The 18,257-nt window shown below is 55.9% G+C and overlaps 1 protein-coding gene across 1 annotated transcript in view; it reads right to left on the bottom strand.

Annotated features, from left to right (window-relative positions):
* The window catches only part of PSD2 (pleckstrin and Sec7 domain containing 2), a 40,491-nt gene that overhangs the window by 3,548 nt on the left and 18,686 nt on the right, over positions 1-18,257 (bottom strand). Inside the window, exons 5-14 of the mRNA XM_075996119.1 lie at positions 17,303-17,383; positions 13,675-13,787; positions 13,015-13,073; positions 7,124-7,213; positions 5,553-5,596; positions 4,357-4,547; positions 4,132-4,202; positions 3,587-3,744; positions 2,643-2,787; positions 1,453-1,596 (exon numbers count right to left, since the gene is read on the bottom strand). Coding sequence (XP_075852234.1) covers positions 1,453-1,596; positions 2,643-2,787; positions 3,587-3,744; positions 4,132-4,202; positions 4,357-4,547; positions 5,553-5,596; positions 7,124-7,213; positions 13,015-13,073; positions 13,675-13,787; positions 17,303-17,383 — 1,096 coding nt within the window. The remainder of the gene's footprint in view (positions 1-1,452; positions 1,597-2,642; positions 2,788-3,586; positions 3,745-4,131; positions 4,203-4,356; positions 4,548-5,552; positions 5,597-7,123; positions 7,214-13,014; positions 13,074-13,674; positions 13,788-17,302; positions 17,384-18,257) is intronic.

Here is an 18,257-nt window from a genome sequence, read left to right as displayed (position 1 = left end):
GGCCTCTGAGCCTCAGGCCCTCGGCGTGGTTGGGGGCGGCTGTGCATCCTGGAAGAAGCAGGGACTAAGAGTCAAGGGACCCTGTTCTCACCCGGCTGTGCCACGTGAGCACGACCCTTCCCTGAGCCACACAGAGCCAGGTGGGAGTGAGAAAGACAGGGCACTGGAGCACAAGCTATCTCCTAGGTTAGGATCTCTCCTCCTGCACTTCTCAACTGTGTCACATCAGGCAAGTGCTCTGACCTCTCAGAGCCTCAGTTTCCCCATCTCTGAGATACACAGGAGCACTATCTCACATTTATCTATCTGTAAAGTGGGCATAATAACAGAACCCATTTCATGGAGCTACCATGAGAATCAGGGCCAGGCGCAGTGGCTCACACCTGTAATCCTAGCACTCTGGGAGGCCAAGGTGGGAGGATCCCTTGAGCTCAGGAGTTCGAGACCAATCTGAGCAAGAGTGAGACCCCATTGCTACAAAAAATAGAAAAATTAGCCAGGCATGGTGGCATGTGCCTATAGTCCCAGGTACTCAGGAGGCTGAGGCAGCAGGATTGCTTGAGCCCAGGAGTCTGAGGTTGCTGTGAGCTATAATGACACCACTGCACAATAGCCAGGACAACAGAGTGAGACTCTGTCACCAAAAACAAATAAATAAGAATCCAATCAATCAATATGAGGGCAGTTGCCTGTAGTCCCAGCTATTTAGGAGGCTGAGGCAGGAAGATTGCTTGAGCCCAGGAGTTCAAATCCAGCCTGAGCAATGTAGTGAGTCCCTCATCTCAAACAACAAAACACAAGGGAAACGCAGAGAACCGTGCCTGGTGCCTGGCAAGAGATCAGTCCGCTGTAGCTTTGCCGTTACCATCTTTACATTGTAGAGAGTGGATCTGAGAAGATTTCCAAAAACTATAACGCTTTCTGTTCTACAAAAGGTCAAGATCTATCGTGGGAACTCTCCTGTCTTCCTGCACTACAGTAAGATGTCACTGTGGAAACCTAGAGACTGGGACTGGTGACATCCTGCCCCTCACGCTCTGGTGGCCTTACTGGCTCGGTCTTGGGCTTTCTGTCTGTGCCCCCACCTGCAGGGCAGTCCAAAATAGACCACTGGATCCTGCCTCCCTCCCCTAGCCCTCACCCAGGAAGGTGGTGCTTTTCCAGCCCCACGTGCTACGGGTGGGACCCTGGGCAGGGAGAGACAGGGCGGGGGGAGGGAGAGCTCGCAGACTAGGTGCCCCGCCGCCGGTCAGCACGTGTGAGGGGGCTGAGACACAGGGGAAGCCATGTGGACAGGGCCTGGGAGTCTGGAGCTGGTTGTGAAAGCATCTAGAGGGGCTGGGCCAGAGGGGGAGGCGGTGCGCGGGAGGTGCTGCCACTGGACCACCACCACCCGCCGCCCCGTGCTCTCTGGGCCTCCCGCCAGCTTCGCAGCCCACCCCCAGGGCCCACCTCGAACGTGAGATAGTGCTCCTTCAGCCGGAACTCCTCGGCCTCCTTGGACTTGATGCCCCTCTCGACTGGGTGGCACCTGTGCTCGGCCAGCTCTGCAGTCACCTGCCTCAACTTATTCTCATGGGACCGCAGCTGCTCCTCCTGCAGAGACAAGCCCCGGGCACCGTGAGGCCCTGCTCTCGCCACGCGGTAGGGCTGGGTCTAATCCGGCCACCGGGAGCTGCTCCACCAAAGGGAAACGAAGGCCTGGCCAGCGTCACCAAAACGCAAGGGGGCACAGCACTAGGGGGCGCTCCTCCCCCCTTCCTGCTCCCCCTGCTGCATGGCATCAGCTCTCCTCGGCGTCCCCACCGGGCTCAGGAGATGCAAGACCCTCACACTTGTCTGTGCACGTGGACACTCCTGACACAGACACGCAACGGCCCACTCACACCCCTGGCTCGTGTGAACTCCCGCACGCACACGCACACGTTCCCTCACGTTCATGGCCAGACCCAGAACCACACCCAGACAGGCCAAGACACTGTCACTGATGGACAAGCGCATACATCCCACCCACCCTCTGTGCTGTGTGCGTGTGTGAAGGCACCACGTGTGTGCGTGTACAAAGCGTGTGTGTATTGTGTGCACACCCACAGTGGCTCTGGGCAGAAGTGGAAGCCACGAGGGCCCAGTGGGCAAAGGGCCGGCAGGTGACGAAGACGGGGAGTTTGCAGTGTCCCGTGCCCTTGACCTCTCAAGTTCAGGCCCACCATGTATCTTTTCCTCTCCAAACCCCCCCAAAAAACCTGGAGTATTGATGACTTGGACTTTTTTAGGATTACAAATAAAACATTTAAGCAGCAGATGAACAGTCAGTCACGTGCCATTTGTCCCCAGCTCCCGATGACACACATTCTCTGGCATCCGTGCCCAGATGCACACGACACCACAGACGCAGGGTCACGTCCGCGGGGACACACTCACTGCCTTGGCAGAGGAGCAGCCCAGGCCGAGCGCCAGAGCCTGCCAGACTGCGGAGTGGCAGGCGCTGTGTGCGGCCTCGGTCCTCCCACCTGTGCGTGGGGCGGGGGAATGGCTGTCCCCGCCCAGGACCGGGTGCCCTAGCAACTGGGCTGGGGTGGCTGTGGAATGGGGCCTGGGGGGCAGCCTGGGGAGGTGGCAGCATGGTCCAGGCAGGCCCGTACCTGGCAGAGGCGGGTGGTGCAGGAGGGCAGCAGGGGCCGGCAGAACTTCTTCATGGAGCTGACCGCAGCCGGGAAGGCCGGGGCCGAGAAGATGGCCGCCACCAGGTTGATCCTAAGGATCCAGGACAGCATTTCTTCCTTGCTCCTGGGGACAGGAGGGAAAGGGAGAGAGTGCTGGCTCCTCACAAGAGGGCTCCCTGTCCCCCCACCCAGCACCCAGCACCCCGCCTTGGGCCTGGCCCAGAGAAGGCAGGGACGCCTTTAGGTAGGTGGGCAAAGGAGGGAGGGGAGGGCGAGTGGCAGGGTGGGTGGGCCTGGCCAGAGCCGCGCGGGGAGTGTCCCTTCCTGGCTCCCAGGCGACCTGGGTTTTCATGTGAAAATAAAACTGCCCAGGGCCAGGGCCAGGGGCCTCAGTGGCCAGGGGCCAGGCAGCACCAGGGGCAGTGGCAGCCGGCGGTGTCCCCACAGCCCACCTGCCCGCCCTCGGCCTGCCCAGCACAGGCCACCAAGGCTCACCTGCTGGCCTCCCTCCCCGAGCTCACCTGACACAGGAAAGCCCAGTCTCCAGTCACAGAAGGGGCGGGCAGTGGGAGGAAGGCCGTACAGGTCAACCGCGGGCGCGCCTTTCCCACCCATCCCCCACGCTTAAAGCCAAGGGTGATTCCTGAAGGCGCATCTGCCCGGCCCCGGGACTCGCACGCCTCGGCATCCTCTGCAGGGCTCCTGTCACAGCTGCTGGGCCCGTCCCCAGACTTCCTGATTCAGTGGGCCTAAGGCGGGGCCAGAGACATCGCACTGCTGCCCAGTTCCCTGGTGACGCTGAGGGGACCACACTGTGCGCACTACTGCTGGGGGCCCCAGCTGTTGTTCTGTGTCAAGTGCACATGCTGGCCCTGAGGGCTGTGCATGGGACGTCGGGGAGCACTGCCGCCCGGGCCACTCACGGTGCCTGGAAGAGGAAGACCCTCCAGTCGGCCGTCTTCAGCTTGAGCACGTTGGATTTCTTGCTGTAGTCGGAGGCCCGGGTGGCCAGGGCATGGTGCACGCGAATGGCGTTCTTCAAGTCGCCCTCTGACAGAGCTTTGTCCGGCCTGTACTCATCCTGGACAGGGGCGGGGTGAGCCTCCGTGACGGCTCTGGCACACTGACCCCCTCTCTCCGCCCCCCACCGCTCCTCCCTCCACAGCCCTCCTCCCTCCCCAGTTCCCACTGCCAGGATGCCTCGACCACCCCAAGAAGAATCACTCTGGGCAACCCTCCCCTGTACCCCGGGTTGTCCCAGAGGCCTGAACTGGCCTTACACCTGGGTAGCCCCTGAGCCACGGGCATTTCAGAGACCCCTCCCTAAACCTCTGAAGCCCTGAGTGAGCCCGAGTCAGGAAGGCTGGAGCCCGAGCCCCGGTCCCGCCCAGGACCCTCTGGGTACCACAAGGCAGGGGCTGGGTGGGACCGAGCCGCCCACTCTGGGTAAGGCCTCTGGGCCTCTCACCTTCTGCAGGTACAGGATGGTCCCTTTGAGCACCGCGTAGAATTTCTTCCAGCCACGCCTCCCACGGGGCGCTAGGGAGGGTGGCACGGGTAGTGTGGCCGCAACCACACACCCGATATCTCCTACCCCGCCTCCCCCCACCCGTGCATCCCCAAAGGAGTGGCCATGGGACAGGCCCCTCTGTGCCAGCATCCCTCCCCACACCCCTCCCCGCCTGACACCCACTCCTCTTGCCATCCATGTCGGCGTGAGTCTTCCGGGTCAGCACGCCATGCTTGTAGGTGGTGGCACTGAGAGCCTGCGGGACATCCAGGAAGGGGTTGCCACCATCCAGGATACGTGTCACCTTCTTCATGCCTGTCCCAAACTTGTCATCCACCAGCTCAGACAGGGATTTCCTCAGCTCGTCCTCATCACTAGGAAGGTACTAGATCTCAGCGCCACCTCCAGAGAGGCCTCGGACCCCCATGGGCATGGCCTTTCCCCACCAACCACCCCCCTGGGGGCCAGGAGCAGCTGCAGGAGGGAGAGATGAGGAGGTTTCGATCCCAGATCCAGATCTCTGACCCCTCCCCTCGGTTCAGTTCTGACCCCTGACTTCTAATCTGTGATTTTTGGCCTCCACGTGCCAGTGGAGAGTTAGCTCTAGGTCCTGTTCCCAGTGTTCCTCCTCCTCTCTCCAACCCTGACAGCCCAGCCCCGGAGCACTAGCCTGTGGCCAGACTGAAGCTGCTGGACAAACCCCTCCAACATGCTGGCAAGGGCAGGCCAGTAGGCGGGACCCCTAAAGATCGGGCCCCCCATGGGAGCCCTGGCAGAGAGAGCCAGCTCTTCCCAGGGGGTTGGGTTCCTGCCACTGCCTGCCTGGGACCTCTGCGTGGACCTGAAGGCACAGGCTGCCCTGAGAGCACAGCAGACAGGGGCTCCCCCAAGAGCCTCTCACAATCTCCCCAACCAGCAAGGTCACCACCCCTCTCTCCAGACATCTGGGCACCTCCAGGTCTCACTGCCTCTGCAGGGGAAGAAGTTAGGACCCATACGCACTGCTGAAAGCAGTCGCCAGCTAAAGACAGTCATATTCCTGAGGTTATAGGGGACCTGTGCCTCCTGCCTGCCTACCTCCCAAAAGGGAAAGAGCTGTTATCACTGGGAACTGTGGCAGTATCCTCAGTACAGAAAACCAGTTGTGGACATCATGAAACTACAATCGCACTTCATCTATTCCATAGCACTGTGAACACTGCACACTTTTTTATCAAACCCAAAGGGGAACTCAGCACTGCATGCTGGTCCGCTGGACAAGGTTGTCAGGGCATTGGGCTGGGAGAGATCAGCACCATGGAGAGTGGTCAGAGTAGCCAACCTGCGCCCCTGCCCAGTGATGCAGGCTCCCCATGCCTGTGCCCGTGGGCACTACTCACATGGCCCATTCCAGCTTTTCATTCTTGATGGAGTTGTAAAGGGTCTGGGAGAGGAGGAAAGGGGAAAGAGAGAGAGGGTAGTTTAGGTGAAGAGTCAAAAAAACCCATCGACCTCCAGCAATGTGGGTACAGTGAGGGAGCCCCTGTTCAGCCAATGGGGCAGAGTGGGTGTTGGATTCAGACCTGTTTGTTGGATGGATAAGTGAGTGGGTGGGTGGATGCAAGGATGGGTGGTACCTGTTTATGTGATCATTTAATGTCTGTCTTCCTGGAGAGACTGTAAGCTTCATAAGGTTGGGAGTTGTCTATCTGTTCATCACTGAATCTCAAATGCGTAATCCAAAACTCAGCATACAGTAAGTGCTCAACAGGATGGATGGATGGATGGATGGATGGATGGATGGATGGATGGGGAAGTGGATGAGGAGGGATAGATTCATGAGTGGAAAAATAGGCAGGTGGATGGGTGAATGAATAGGGGATGGATGGGTAGATAGCAAATGGATGAGGGAGTTTTGCATGGGTGGGGGGTATATGGGTGAGGGTATGGGTGAATGGATGAATGGGAGGGTGACTGGGTAGATGATTGGGTCAGTGATTATGTGGACAGATTTGAGGATGAGTGGGTGGATGGGTTGGTGGATAGGTGGGTAGATGGGTCGGTGGATAGGTGGGTAGATGGGTTGGTGGATAGGTAGGTGGATGGGTGGGGAAATGGATGGGTAGGGGGATGGGTGAGTGGATAGGGGGGTGTGGGGAGTGTTTGGGGTGAATGGGCAGGCATGTGTATAGGTGAATGACTGAGTGGCTGTGTGGGAGGGTGAATGGCTGAATGGAGAAGTGGGTAGATGAGTGGCTAAGTAGATAGGGAGAAGTGGATAGGTGAGTAGAATTGTTTGATCTCACATACAAATATGTTCTTAACAAGTGCTTCCTGATGGTGAAGAAGAAGATAATTATGGTAGGAAGAGTGACGGAGACAATGTTCTATTTTTTTACCTCCAAATTCACTATTCAACTACCCCCCTGGTATCACCAGGCTCTTCAAACCCACCGTCTGAAAATGAACTCATCACCTACCCACCCCACCGCCCCAAAAAACCCTGCTCCTCTTCCTCCTAAGTGGAGAACTGACCCAGCTGGGAAGACCACAGTTCCACCCTGGGCTTCAACCTCAAAAGAAAACTGGATCCCCTCAATTCCTAGCAATGCTGGAGAACTGGGTAGCCTTTCCTTGTAGTGATGGTAATGATGGTGTGGTGACGGTGAGGGCTGTGGTGGTGGTGGGTGGAGCTGTGACAGTTGGTGGCAATGTCGGTCATACTGTGACAACAGCAATGACAATGGAGCACTAAAACCAAACCTCACGAAGCACATCCCTCTGTCTAACTTGGGGAACACAGAACAGTCAAGTGTTGAGCTAGATGGTCTCCACCTTGGTCCCAAAGGCATGGTGGCCCTGCTCCCAGTATTAAAATCCTGGAATGCCAGGGTTTAGTGGGACAGAGACTCTCTCCTCCACACCCACCCAGGGCACAGCCAGGGGCATGGGGACCCTTAGCAGGTAATACCTTCAGCAGGTCTTTGGCAAAGTCTTGGCCGTCATTCAACTGGTCCAAGTTGGCAATGAATTGCTGGCAGGACATCTTCTTGCCGATGTTCTGTAAGGGAGAGACGGCGCTGCCTGAGCCGGCGCGGGGAGAAGGCCGGCGCGGCCCGCACCCTGCCCTGCCCTGCCCTGCCCTGCCCGCCAGAAGGGATGAGGCAGCATCAAGAACTGCAAAGAAAATAGAGTCGCTTGAATTTCCCTTTGTCTCCGAGAGTTTGCAAAGCTCTTTTGCACATCCAAGATTCTGTCTGATTCTCAAGCACCCTGAGAGGTCAGGGCTGTCCTCAAACCCAGGGCAAGGATCAGGGCTGGGCGAAGTATTGGAGTAGTTGACGTTTGCCAGGTGCCTACTGTGTTCCAGGTGCTGCACTTTCCATTCGTTATCTTATTTCTTCCTCGCCACACGGAGAAGGTGTTGTTATTATCCCCATTTGACAGATGAGGAAACTGAGGTGCAGGATGATGAAGTGACGTGTCCAGGACCACACAGCGAGGAAGTGGCCTTAAGGGCCAGTGTGTCTGGCGCCAGGCCCCATGCTCTCACCCGCTGCTCCACGGTTCACTCTCCCCAGGCCTCCCGGCACAGGACTTGAACCCGGGCCTCGTGGCGTCTGTGTGTTCCGCCACGACCGCCTCCCCCTCACCTGCACAGGGGGCAGCGAGACTTCCAAGAAGTAGGCGGGGTGAGGGAGAATTTGGTCTTATGAGAGTCAAAAATCACTTTCCACCAACACCCATGGGTACCCCATGCTGAGCTGGGCTGGGACACCCCGAGCAGTCGTTTCACCCCTGGAGTCACAAACAGGCTGGAAATGGCTGTGTGCCCACATTGTGCCTTCCTTTTCCAATCACTGAGTAGCAGGGGGCTCAAACCCTCCAAACCAACAGCTGACAGTCACACCTCCAGACTGTCCTTGGAGTGCACCCATGTGAGGACACCCGGGTGGCACTTCACCTCTGTGAGGATGGAGACCCTCGAACACCAGACACTCGCCGCGCTAGGGTATTGCCGATCGGGTTTGCTAGAAGGCAGTAACCCTGGTATCCCATGAGACGGAAATACGTATTTTCTCAAAGAATGATTTCATAATCAAAGAAGTGTATTTACATGTTTCAGTCTTTCACATGCTTGTGTGTGTTGCTGGTGCCCAAAGAGAGGATTCCATGTACAGTTCCCCAAATTTGTTGACCTTGGCACCATTTTAGCAAAGACGACCTATTAACATGATGAGGGACATTCACACACCACAGAAATAATTCAGAAAACAATGATATAAGTGAGGCTTTATAAGCAAGAATTTTCAATGCCGTTTCCAAAGAGAAAAGGTCCTATGTGTGCCTTGATATAAACGCATTCTGTATGTGCATCGTTTTGCATGTACATCTGTGTGTGCGTGTATAAGTACATTGCTGAACATCCCCCAGCCACCAGTTAGGAGGGCAAAATCAAAAAATCACCAGGCAAGATTTCTAATCTTAGCAATATCCGGCTACCCTGTCATGGGTGAACCTTCCCAGAAGAAACAACTGCCGGTCAAAATATTCATAAAGCACCTGTGTGATGTTTCCTCACTGGAGGAAGTGCAAAAGCAGTGAAGACCCTGCAAGGGAGGGAAGTGTGGAAAGGTGACCGGCGAGGGGCACCTTCCCCCCGGGAAGCCCTTGCTGATTCACAGCAGTGGCCAAAAGGATGCGCAACCGAGCTGTCTCGTAGGACAGGAGGACAAAAATTGGAGTTCAGGGCCCACCAAGGACAAGAGGTCCTGGGAAACACCCAGTTACACTTCAACAAAAAAGCTGAAATTAAGAAAGGAACAGAGAAAGGGAAAATGGTCCCAGATGGAAGAAGCATGGAGAAGCAGAAAGGGATGAAAAGCACAGAAAGAACAGGTAACTCCAAATGAATATTGATTATGTGGAGCAACAATAAAGTTTTCTGGGGAATAAAACACATAGAGATATACTGGAAGGCCGTGGCAGGCAGATTGCTTGAGGTCAGGAGTTCGAAACCAGCCTGAGCAAGAGCAAGAGCCCGTCTCTACTATAAATAGAAAGAAACTAATTGACCAACTAAAAATATATATACAAAAAATTAGCCGGGCATGTGTAGTCCCAGCTACTTGGGAGGCTGAGGCAGGAGGATCGCTTGAGCCCAGGAGATTGAGGTTGCTGTGAGCTAGGTTGACGCCACGGCACCCACTCTAGCCTGGGCAACAAAGTGAGACCCTGTCTCAAAACAAAACAAAACAAAACACATAGAGATATAATAATCAAAAACACTATAACAGTAGCACATAAGTTAAGAGAGCAGTAAATGGAATTAAGGTGTTTTGAAGGATTTCATTGCCCAGGAAGTGGGACTAATACTTTAAAAAGTCAGGGATGCATGCTCCAAACCACAAAAGAATTCTGAAAGAATGCACAACTAACGAGCTCACAGAGGGAGGAAATGGAATTCTAAAAAATACTTAATCCAAAAGTAGGCAGAAAAGGAGAAGAAAGGAACATAGAACAGATGAGTCAAAGAAAAAACAAATAATAACCTGGTATACTTCAACTCAAATACAGCATATTTCATTAAATGTTCAAATTAAAAGACAACTATGAGACTTGATTTTTTTTAAGTAGATGTTACAAAAGATATACCTTAAATTTAAAGGCACAGAAATCTTGGAAGCAAAAAGACAGAAAAGGATATACCACGTAAACACTAACAAAAAAACTCCAGCATTAGCATAGCTACAGTAATAACTGACAAAATAGATTTAAAGGCAAGAAGCATTATTAGAACTAAAGAGGAATATTTTCATAATGATAAAAGGATAGATTCACCAGAAAATATATTCATCCTAAACCTGTATACACCTAGTAGTATAACTTCAAAATATACAAAATAAAAAACCAACAGAACCAAAGAAGACATAGTCACAGTGTTGATTAGAGATTTTAACACTCTGTCTTAGTAACAGGAAGAACAAGCAGACAAAATACCAGCCAGAATACTGTGCCAAAAATTGGATAACCTAGATGAAATTGACAAATTCTTAGAAACACACCAACTACCAAAACTGGCTCAAGAAGAAACAGAAAGTCTGACTAGACCTATAACAAGTAAAGAGTTTGAATCAATAATCAAAAGCCTCATGACAAAGAAAAACCAAGGACCAGATAGCTTCACTGGTGAATTTTTCTGAGCATTTAAAGAAAAATTAACACCAATCTTTTTCAAACTCTTCCCAAAAATTGAAGGGAAGGGAACACTTCCTAACTCATTCTACAAGGGCAACATTTTCCTGATACCAACATCAGACAAAGAAAACTACAGGTCAATATTGCTTATGAGTACAGATACCCAAATCCTCAATAAAACACTAGCAAACTGAATCCAGCAGCATATTAAAGGGATTATACACCATGGCCAAGTGGAATATATCTTATGTTATGTGTATTTTACAACAATAAAATAGATCAGTAGGGATATACAAGATTTTTACAACACGTTTGGGCACCTTATTTGCACATATAGAACATTATGGCCAACACTGCAGAATACACTTTCTTTTCAAGTCCACTTGAAACATTTACTAAAATTGATCTCTCTCTAGGCCAAAAAGCAAGACTCAACAAATGGCAGAGAAGTGAGATCATACTGGGTAACTTAGCTGCTTTAAAAAATAATGATGATGATGATGATGATGATGATGATGATGACAGCCAGGCAAAAAGACATGTACCAAGATTATTTCAAATTCCAAGGGAGGTACGGGATTTGGGAGCTCCAAGTCTCCAGTTCTTCCCTCTCTCCCACCCCCATTTGGATCATGGGAGCCTCCCAGCCTGCCTGGGGACCTCAGGCCTCTCCCCTCAGCCTCTGCCTCCCAGCAGAAACACGGCACAGCCGGTCTGACGACGGCCCCCTCTCAGGCCAGGGTGACCCTCTCCCTAAGCCCATGTCCTTGCCCAAAGCAGAGGCTGGATGGGGCTGGGTACTGCTCAGGCCACCATCCAGGTAGTGAAACTTCGTCACTGCCTTTGACCCCACAGAAGCCAGGCCTTTTCCCACGGTCTGGCCTGACCTCTCTGTAGGCCTGGGGTCAGAGCAGCGCTGACCTGTCTTTAAGGCTCACCCAGAAGCAGGATGAGGCAGGTCAGGCAGAAAGAAAGCAGGTGTCATCCCTCAGGGGGTGGGAGGGGCTGGGCAAACGTCCTGTAGGTAGGGAAACCCTTGGCACTATTGCAAATCAAGGCTTAACCTTAACTACACTTCATGCATTCCCTGAAGGTCCTTGCGTGAGAGCGGGCAGATCTCCCAGGGTCACACCAAAAATTCTGGTCTGTCCCCCATCCTCCACCACTCACCCCAAACCGCCTGGCCAGCCACCCCTGCGGCTGCTCTTCAAGCAGCCCAAGGTTGCAAGGAAATTAAGCCTTTCCTAGAAAGCAACTCACCTTGGCCTCCCCTGGAATGACCTCTCCTGGCTGCCCCTCTCCTCTCTGTCTGCTTCATCTTGATGGTTCCCTCCTTTGCCCAACGTCCAGTCTACAAACGTGCTGCAGACGGAGGCCAAAACGCCTCTGGAATTTCTCCCCTTGACTCCGTCTCCAGTTCTAACCCAAGCTGCCGTCTTCTCCTGGCTGACAGTTGCCATTCCCTGCCATCCTCCCCTTCCAGCGCATCCCGGGCTCACCCGCCGACCACCGTCACCAGCATCCGCACCAGCCCTAACCCCCGTCTGGAGTACACACCGGCCCGCCAGGCGGCCAGCAGGGCCGGCCCGCGGCCCCTCCTCCAGGGGCCGTCTAAACTCTAACGCGAACAATGAACACCGTTGTTGTTCTCCTGTAACATATTACTCATGACAAAACCCTTCCCAGGCGCCAGACCCAGACACTCGGCTTTGTGTGGGTTACCTCTCTCAGTCCTGAGCGTGACACTGCGGGGAAAACCATTATCCTCCCTCACAGACACAGAACCTGAGACTCAGAGAGGGCCAGTGACTTGCCCAGGGTCACACAGCTACCACGTAGAGGCAAGAGCAGGACCTGAAATGCCCCTGGGGCGGAAGGTCACTCCCCGCTCTTTCTGCACCTCACGTCCCCTGGGCTCTCCTGGTTAACTCCGGCACCAGACACGCTGGCCTACTGTCCCCATGGGTCACTGAAATATCCCCGAAGTGGGGGATCGGGCCACGCTGGGTGAGCAATGACAGGGAAGTGATTGAGTGGGGCCAGATGGTGTGATGGGGACACCGAAGGTGACGTGGTGACCGGTGGTCGAGGCGCAGGGCATGCACACCGCTAGCTACACTTACCACCTGCAGGAGGGCAGGAGAGCCCAGAGCGGGGTCCCGGAGCAGACAGAGGAAAGAAGAAGGGGTTACTGAGCCGCGAGAAGCACCAAGACAGCCCAGGGCCAGGACCACCCCCGCCTCGCAGCCCCAGGCACTCACGCCAGTCACTTCCCTTCTGGCCGGTGGGACGCGGGGCTGCCCGGGGCATGGTGTCCCAGCACCCTGCACCCAGGGGGCAGCAGGGAAGGGCCCATGATCTTTTAGACACAAATCCACGTGTAGCACGGCCTGAACTAGGGGTGCGCATCTCGTTCCGCTCATCTGCACTCCTGTGTGCCTCAACTGTTCTCACGGCCCTGCCTAGGGGCGGGGACTCAGGCAGGTCTCACGGGGAGGAAACCAGGGCAGGGCCAAATCCGGAAGCCAAGCTGCCCGGCTCCCAGGCCTGGCACCTGAAGCCCTGCCCCTGATGGAGAGGTGTCAGGGAGGGGGCTGGACCGGGGCGCCGAGGCCCACCCGGGGGCTGAGCGAGAGGACGCCCTCCCCCGCCTCCCCCACTCACGTGTCCGTGCAGGTCTGTGTTGAGCAGCATCAGGGCGCAGGTGAGCGTGTGGATGCCATCTAAATCAGAGACAGGGGCGAGCTCAGCATGAGGACCCCTCTCTTCCCGCCCTCAGCCCCCATCCGTCTCCAGCTAGAGCCAGCCTGGAGGCCTCGGGGACAGGAAGAGGCTGGCCACCTGCCAAACACACCTCAGGGCCCAGGGCCTGCGTGATGCTGCCTGCCCACCCCCACTGCAGCACCAGAGCCACTGCCTGTCCCAGCCAGGGCCACCCCTCCCTCAGAGGGAACCTGGCCACCCTGGGCCTGCTCCAGCCCGGACCTCTGCCTCCTGTGGCCAAGCTCACCTTGAACCTCAGACCCAGGAGTGGCTCTGGGTCCCAGGCCACGTCCCTGCATTGGCCTATGTCTCCCCAATAATGGGCCAAGACCCCCAGTTCCTGGGACTCAGAGCTCTCTTGCTCTGCAGGCAGACCTCATCCCATGTGCTGTAGCTTATTCAATTAACATTTATTGGGCACTTACTATATATACCAGAGAGGACAAACCTTCTGGGCCTGGTGGCAGGACAGAAGTGCCAGGTGGACCAGGGCTGGGAGGAAGCCAGGGTTTGGCTGGGAGGGGCCGGGAGGGTGGGGCGCAGGGGGGCAGGTGGCCATACCTTCCGAGGTGCTGTCATCAGGGTTGCATTGGCAGTACCGGCGGGAGAAGTGGGTAAGGACCCGCTCACGCTCTTGCGTCTCCCCCATCAGTGGGAAAGCCTTCAGGAATGTTCTAGAAGGCAATTCAAGGCTGCTGAGGGCGGTCTGGGTCCTCACCCAGGTTAGGAGCCCCCTCCCTGCCACACACACAAACACACACAGACACACCTGCCCCAGGGGGCCAGGCCAGCCTCTGGGTCTGGACACCCTCTCCAGGCCTGGGGAGACCCCCAGCCCCAGGATGGCCCCTGGAGTAGTTTAGAGTTTTAAAGTCTCATCGCCCTCCAGGGGATAGATTGTGAAGCGCAAACTCAGCTGAGCACCTCAAGGCCAGCGCCAGCTCCTCTTTAGGGTAGATGCCCACCCCTTAGCCCCTCCTATGGCTGGGCCGGCTGTGCACAGCTGCCCCTCAGAGGGCTCTGCCCCCACTCGTCCCCCCCCCACATGCTGCCCGCTGAGCCCCAGCCCCCCACCCCACCCCTGAGCTGCCCCCACGTCCCAGTGGTTTGTCCTTCACCCTCCATCTCAACTCCTCCTCCTCCTCCACTCTCATCATATGCCCAGGACACCTGCAACAGCCCCAGTGGTCCAGGCCTGCCCCTCCCCACATGGTCTCTCTAAACGCCACGACGCCAAGACTCGCCACTGCTTAAAACCCATCACTGGCTGCCCAGAACCCTCAGAACAGCACCCCGGCTCCTCGTGTCACAGCCATGCTCACTGCCCTCCCGTCCCTCCCGTCCCTCCAACCTCGCAGCCACCAGCTGCCTCCCCATGCTGTCCTCACGGCCTGGACAGGACAGGCCCCCGGGACACCCTTCCCTTCTGCTGGGAAGCTCTGGAAGGAATTAGAATTCCCCTCGAGGCCCAATTTAAAGGTCACCTGCATTTCAGGGGCCTTTGGCAACTGATCCCAAAACCAGAGGGTCTGGGAGATGTGGCCAGGGTCCCTCTCCCAGGGCCTGGGCTCAGCCCTTCCCTTGGGAAGGGAAATTGCAAGCTGAGCCGCTTCGTGCTTCCCTCCATCCCGAGCTCATGAGATGGTTGGTTCCTAATGTTGCTGAGGTTCATTTGGTGCAATGCCCACTTTGCTTTCTTCTCTCTCATGCTGTCCCCTAAGGCACCTGGGACCCGCAAGCCACATCTTGGCACCCCTTACCCTCCAAGGCTTCCCAAGGCATCCAAACCTGCAGACCATGTTCTCCCAACTCAATCCCAAGCAACCAGCTGCTATACAAAAGCACTCTCCTACCTGACATCTAGTTGTCCTCCTCTCCCTGTCCCTCCTACTCCCTGTCCTCTTCCCCTGCCTGTCCCCCAGCCCAGCCCCGCCCTCTTCTCCTCACACTCCACCAGGACCTTTCCAAATCCATCCCCCAGCCCAGCCTCTCAGGCCTCCTTGCGAGCCACCCAGCCCAGCTCCACTCCCCAAACGCCCCCTGCCCAAGCCCCAACCCTGTACCGCCACCACCAAACCCTCAGCTGTCCCTGGGTCAGCCTCACCACGCCCACCCTCTCCCCGCATCTCTGCACGACAGCCTTCTACTCCACCCCTGTGCAGCCTCTCACACTGACCTTTCCCCTCTGGCCCCTCTGCCAACCTCCCGACTGACCCCCTGCAGTGGCCTGCACGCCTGGGCCCAAAGGCCGCCAGCACCCTGGGGCCAGCACTGCCTCCCATGACACTGCTGCACACGAGCACCCCCACGCGGTCCCCGGTGCCGGCGCAGTCGAGCCTCACTGGGCACCCACGCCTCTGACCATGACCTGACCCACCGAACACCTTCCCTGGCTGATCTTTCTCATTCTGGACAGATCTCCACCACTCAGCCCAGGACAAAGTGGCTTGCGGCACCCCGCTGAGAACAGCGAGTTTTCTCAAGCGATCAGAAAAGTGCTGACAAGGACCGGGAAGGGCCGAGACTCTGGAGGGGAGAGAACCGACTTTCTGCCTGTTCCCTGAGGGCACTGCTGGTGACCGGCAGAGGCCAGAGGCCAGACGCCTAGTGGCCTCCCAGGGCTGAAGAGACAAACCTGGAGACTTGAGGGGCTGTAAACACGTGGCCAGTTTTCCCTTTGAGATATTTGCCAGATTTCAGAGCTGGGTGAAAAGCCCAGCACCCTTCCCACTGCCTTGCAAAGAACAATGTAGAGCCACTACAATTCTACACAAAGTACACAGCATATAATAAAAAAAAATGACTAAGCATGAGAAGGGACAGGATATAGGATGGAAAATTAAGAGAAAACAAGGCGATAGAAACAGTTACGGGTGACTTGGACGATGCAGATATTGACGTTAGCAGCAAGGACTTTACAACTAACATTTCCAAGAAAAGAGTGGGGAACATGGATAACATGAGTGAAAGATGGGGAATTCTCCAGGGAATTTGAATCCATTAAAAAAATGTTAATAAAATGGAAATTCTAGACCTTATAGAAAAATATAATTACAGAAAGTTATTATAAAACTCAGTAAATGAGATTCATGGCATACGAGACACAGAAAAGGGGTAAGGGAACTGATTTCAGGTCAATAGAAAATATCCCGGCCAGGCGCGGTGGCTCACACCTATAATCCCAGCACTGTGGGAGGCCGAGGTGGGCGGATCACTCAAGGTCAGAAGTTCAAAACCAGCCTGAGCAAGAGCAAGACCCCATCTCTACTAAAAATAGAGAGAAATTAATTGGCCAACTGAAAATATATAGAAAAAATTAGCCGGGCATGGTGGCTCATGCATGTAGTCCCAGCTACTCGGGAGGCTGAGGCAGAAGGATCTCCTGAGCCCAGGAGAGTTTGAGGCTGCTGTGAGCTAGGCTAACGCCACAGCACTCTAGCCTGGGCAACAGAGTGAGACTCTGTCTCACACACACAAAAAAGAAAATATCCCAACTAAAGTAAAGAGAATGGAAATGACATTTTTTAAAAACTTGAGACACACAGGACACGGTAAAAAGGTCTGACATGCATGGACCAGCTCACCCCTTAGCTGAGGGACGGCAGTCTGTCTCTGCCAGGGCCCAGCCTGGTGTCCCCCCCCCACTGGCCCTGCCGCCAGAGCTGCTGGGCCTGGGCTGCATCCCCCCATCTGGCCCTCCCGCCCCGGCCCTGCTCCCGGGCCTCCTGCCGTGTGCTCCTGGGTGCAAACACCAGCGGCCCCAGAGCAGATCCCAGCGTACCGCCTCCTCCCCAGTGACTGTGGGGAGTCTCCACCCTCCGGCCCCCCAGTGTCTTCATTTGAAAACTAGGAATGACGGGGCCTCCCGCAGGGCGCCGTGTGGCTGGAGCAAGCCGGGGACCCACAGCATCCGGCCGGCATGGAGTGCCCAATACCGGCAAGTCCTTTGCCTCCTCTCCTCTCCCAGAGAGTCGCAACCACATTTCCACCTTCAAATCCTCGGCACCTACCACGCAGGTGGCACTCGCTCAGTGGCTGGACTGCTCTTAAGGCCCCTTCCCACGGCCTCACCAGAAGGGCCAAGAGACTTGCCCAAGGTTGCACAGCAAGTTTACGGCACAGCTGGCGTGGGAATGCAGATGTGCAGCCTACAGCCCTGCGGGCACTGTCCCGTCCCAGCCCCACTGACCTGAGCGCTCGGTCCAGAGTCAGGCCTGAGAAGTCGAAGAAACTGAGGTACTCCCCGGCCACCAGCCTGCTGAACTCATTGCTGCCAGGAGAGCATGGGGTGTCGGTTAGAGGCAGGGCCCGGTCCAAGGATGACAGAGAATAAGGAGACGTTGGGAGTGGGCCCCAGGGTGCCCTGACCTGCCCACCCAGACCTGCCGAACCCCTAGCCTTTCCTCCCTTTGTGGGACAGTCAGGACCTGATAATTCAGCCTTGGGCCGGGGGATCAGGAAAGCTTCCTGGAGGAGGTGAGGTCTCAGCCAACACAGGAAAGTAACAGCCAGCCAGGTGAAGGGAGTAGGGGGATGGGATGACGCCGTGTCCCCACATGGAAACTGCGCAACATGTCCAAGAGGCCACCAACAGGGCCACGTGGCCAGAGCCTAGACGGCAGGGAACAGCACCTGCGGGCCACGGGTCAGGACCTGGTTCTGGGTTTGAGGCAGGGATGGCCAGATCTGTCGTTTGGAACACTCCACCGGCTGCGTGCAGAGCCACCGGGAGGCCGCAGCAGTTGTCCAGAGAGGTGCAAGGGGTGGGGGGAGGGAGATTTAGGAGGCAGGATCCACAGGACACGGAGATGGGACGGGTGTGGGGCAGGGCCCAGAAGGTGGCCTCCCAGGGGGCGATCTCAGAGCTACAACTGAGATGTCAGAGGACAGCGGGTGTGGCTGAGTGCGTCCCTGTGACAGTCGTCAGTCTGCAGCCAGCGACTGGGGGCGGGAGAGGAAGGCTGTCCAAGAGGAGGAGGCACGGACAGGCCAGCCCAGGGCCCCTTCCAGGGTGTGACAGAGGAAGGACAGCCAGCGAAGGAGGCTGAGAAACAGCACCAGAGAGGGGGGCGTGTTGTCCCCCAGGCCGTGGAAGAAAGTGTTTCAAGAAGACTGGCATGAGGAACTCTTGTTGAAATCAGAAC

This window comes from Microcebus murinus, chromosome 21 (assembly GCF_040939455.1).
Source record: "Microcebus murinus isolate Inina chromosome 21, M.murinus_Inina_mat1.0, whole genome shotgun sequence".
NCBI lineage: Eukaryota > Metazoa > Chordata > Mammalia > Primates > Cheirogaleidae > Microcebus > Microcebus murinus.
The sequence above is the reverse complement of the archived record's forward strand: the minus strand, read 5'-3'. Positions and strand labels throughout refer to the sequence as shown.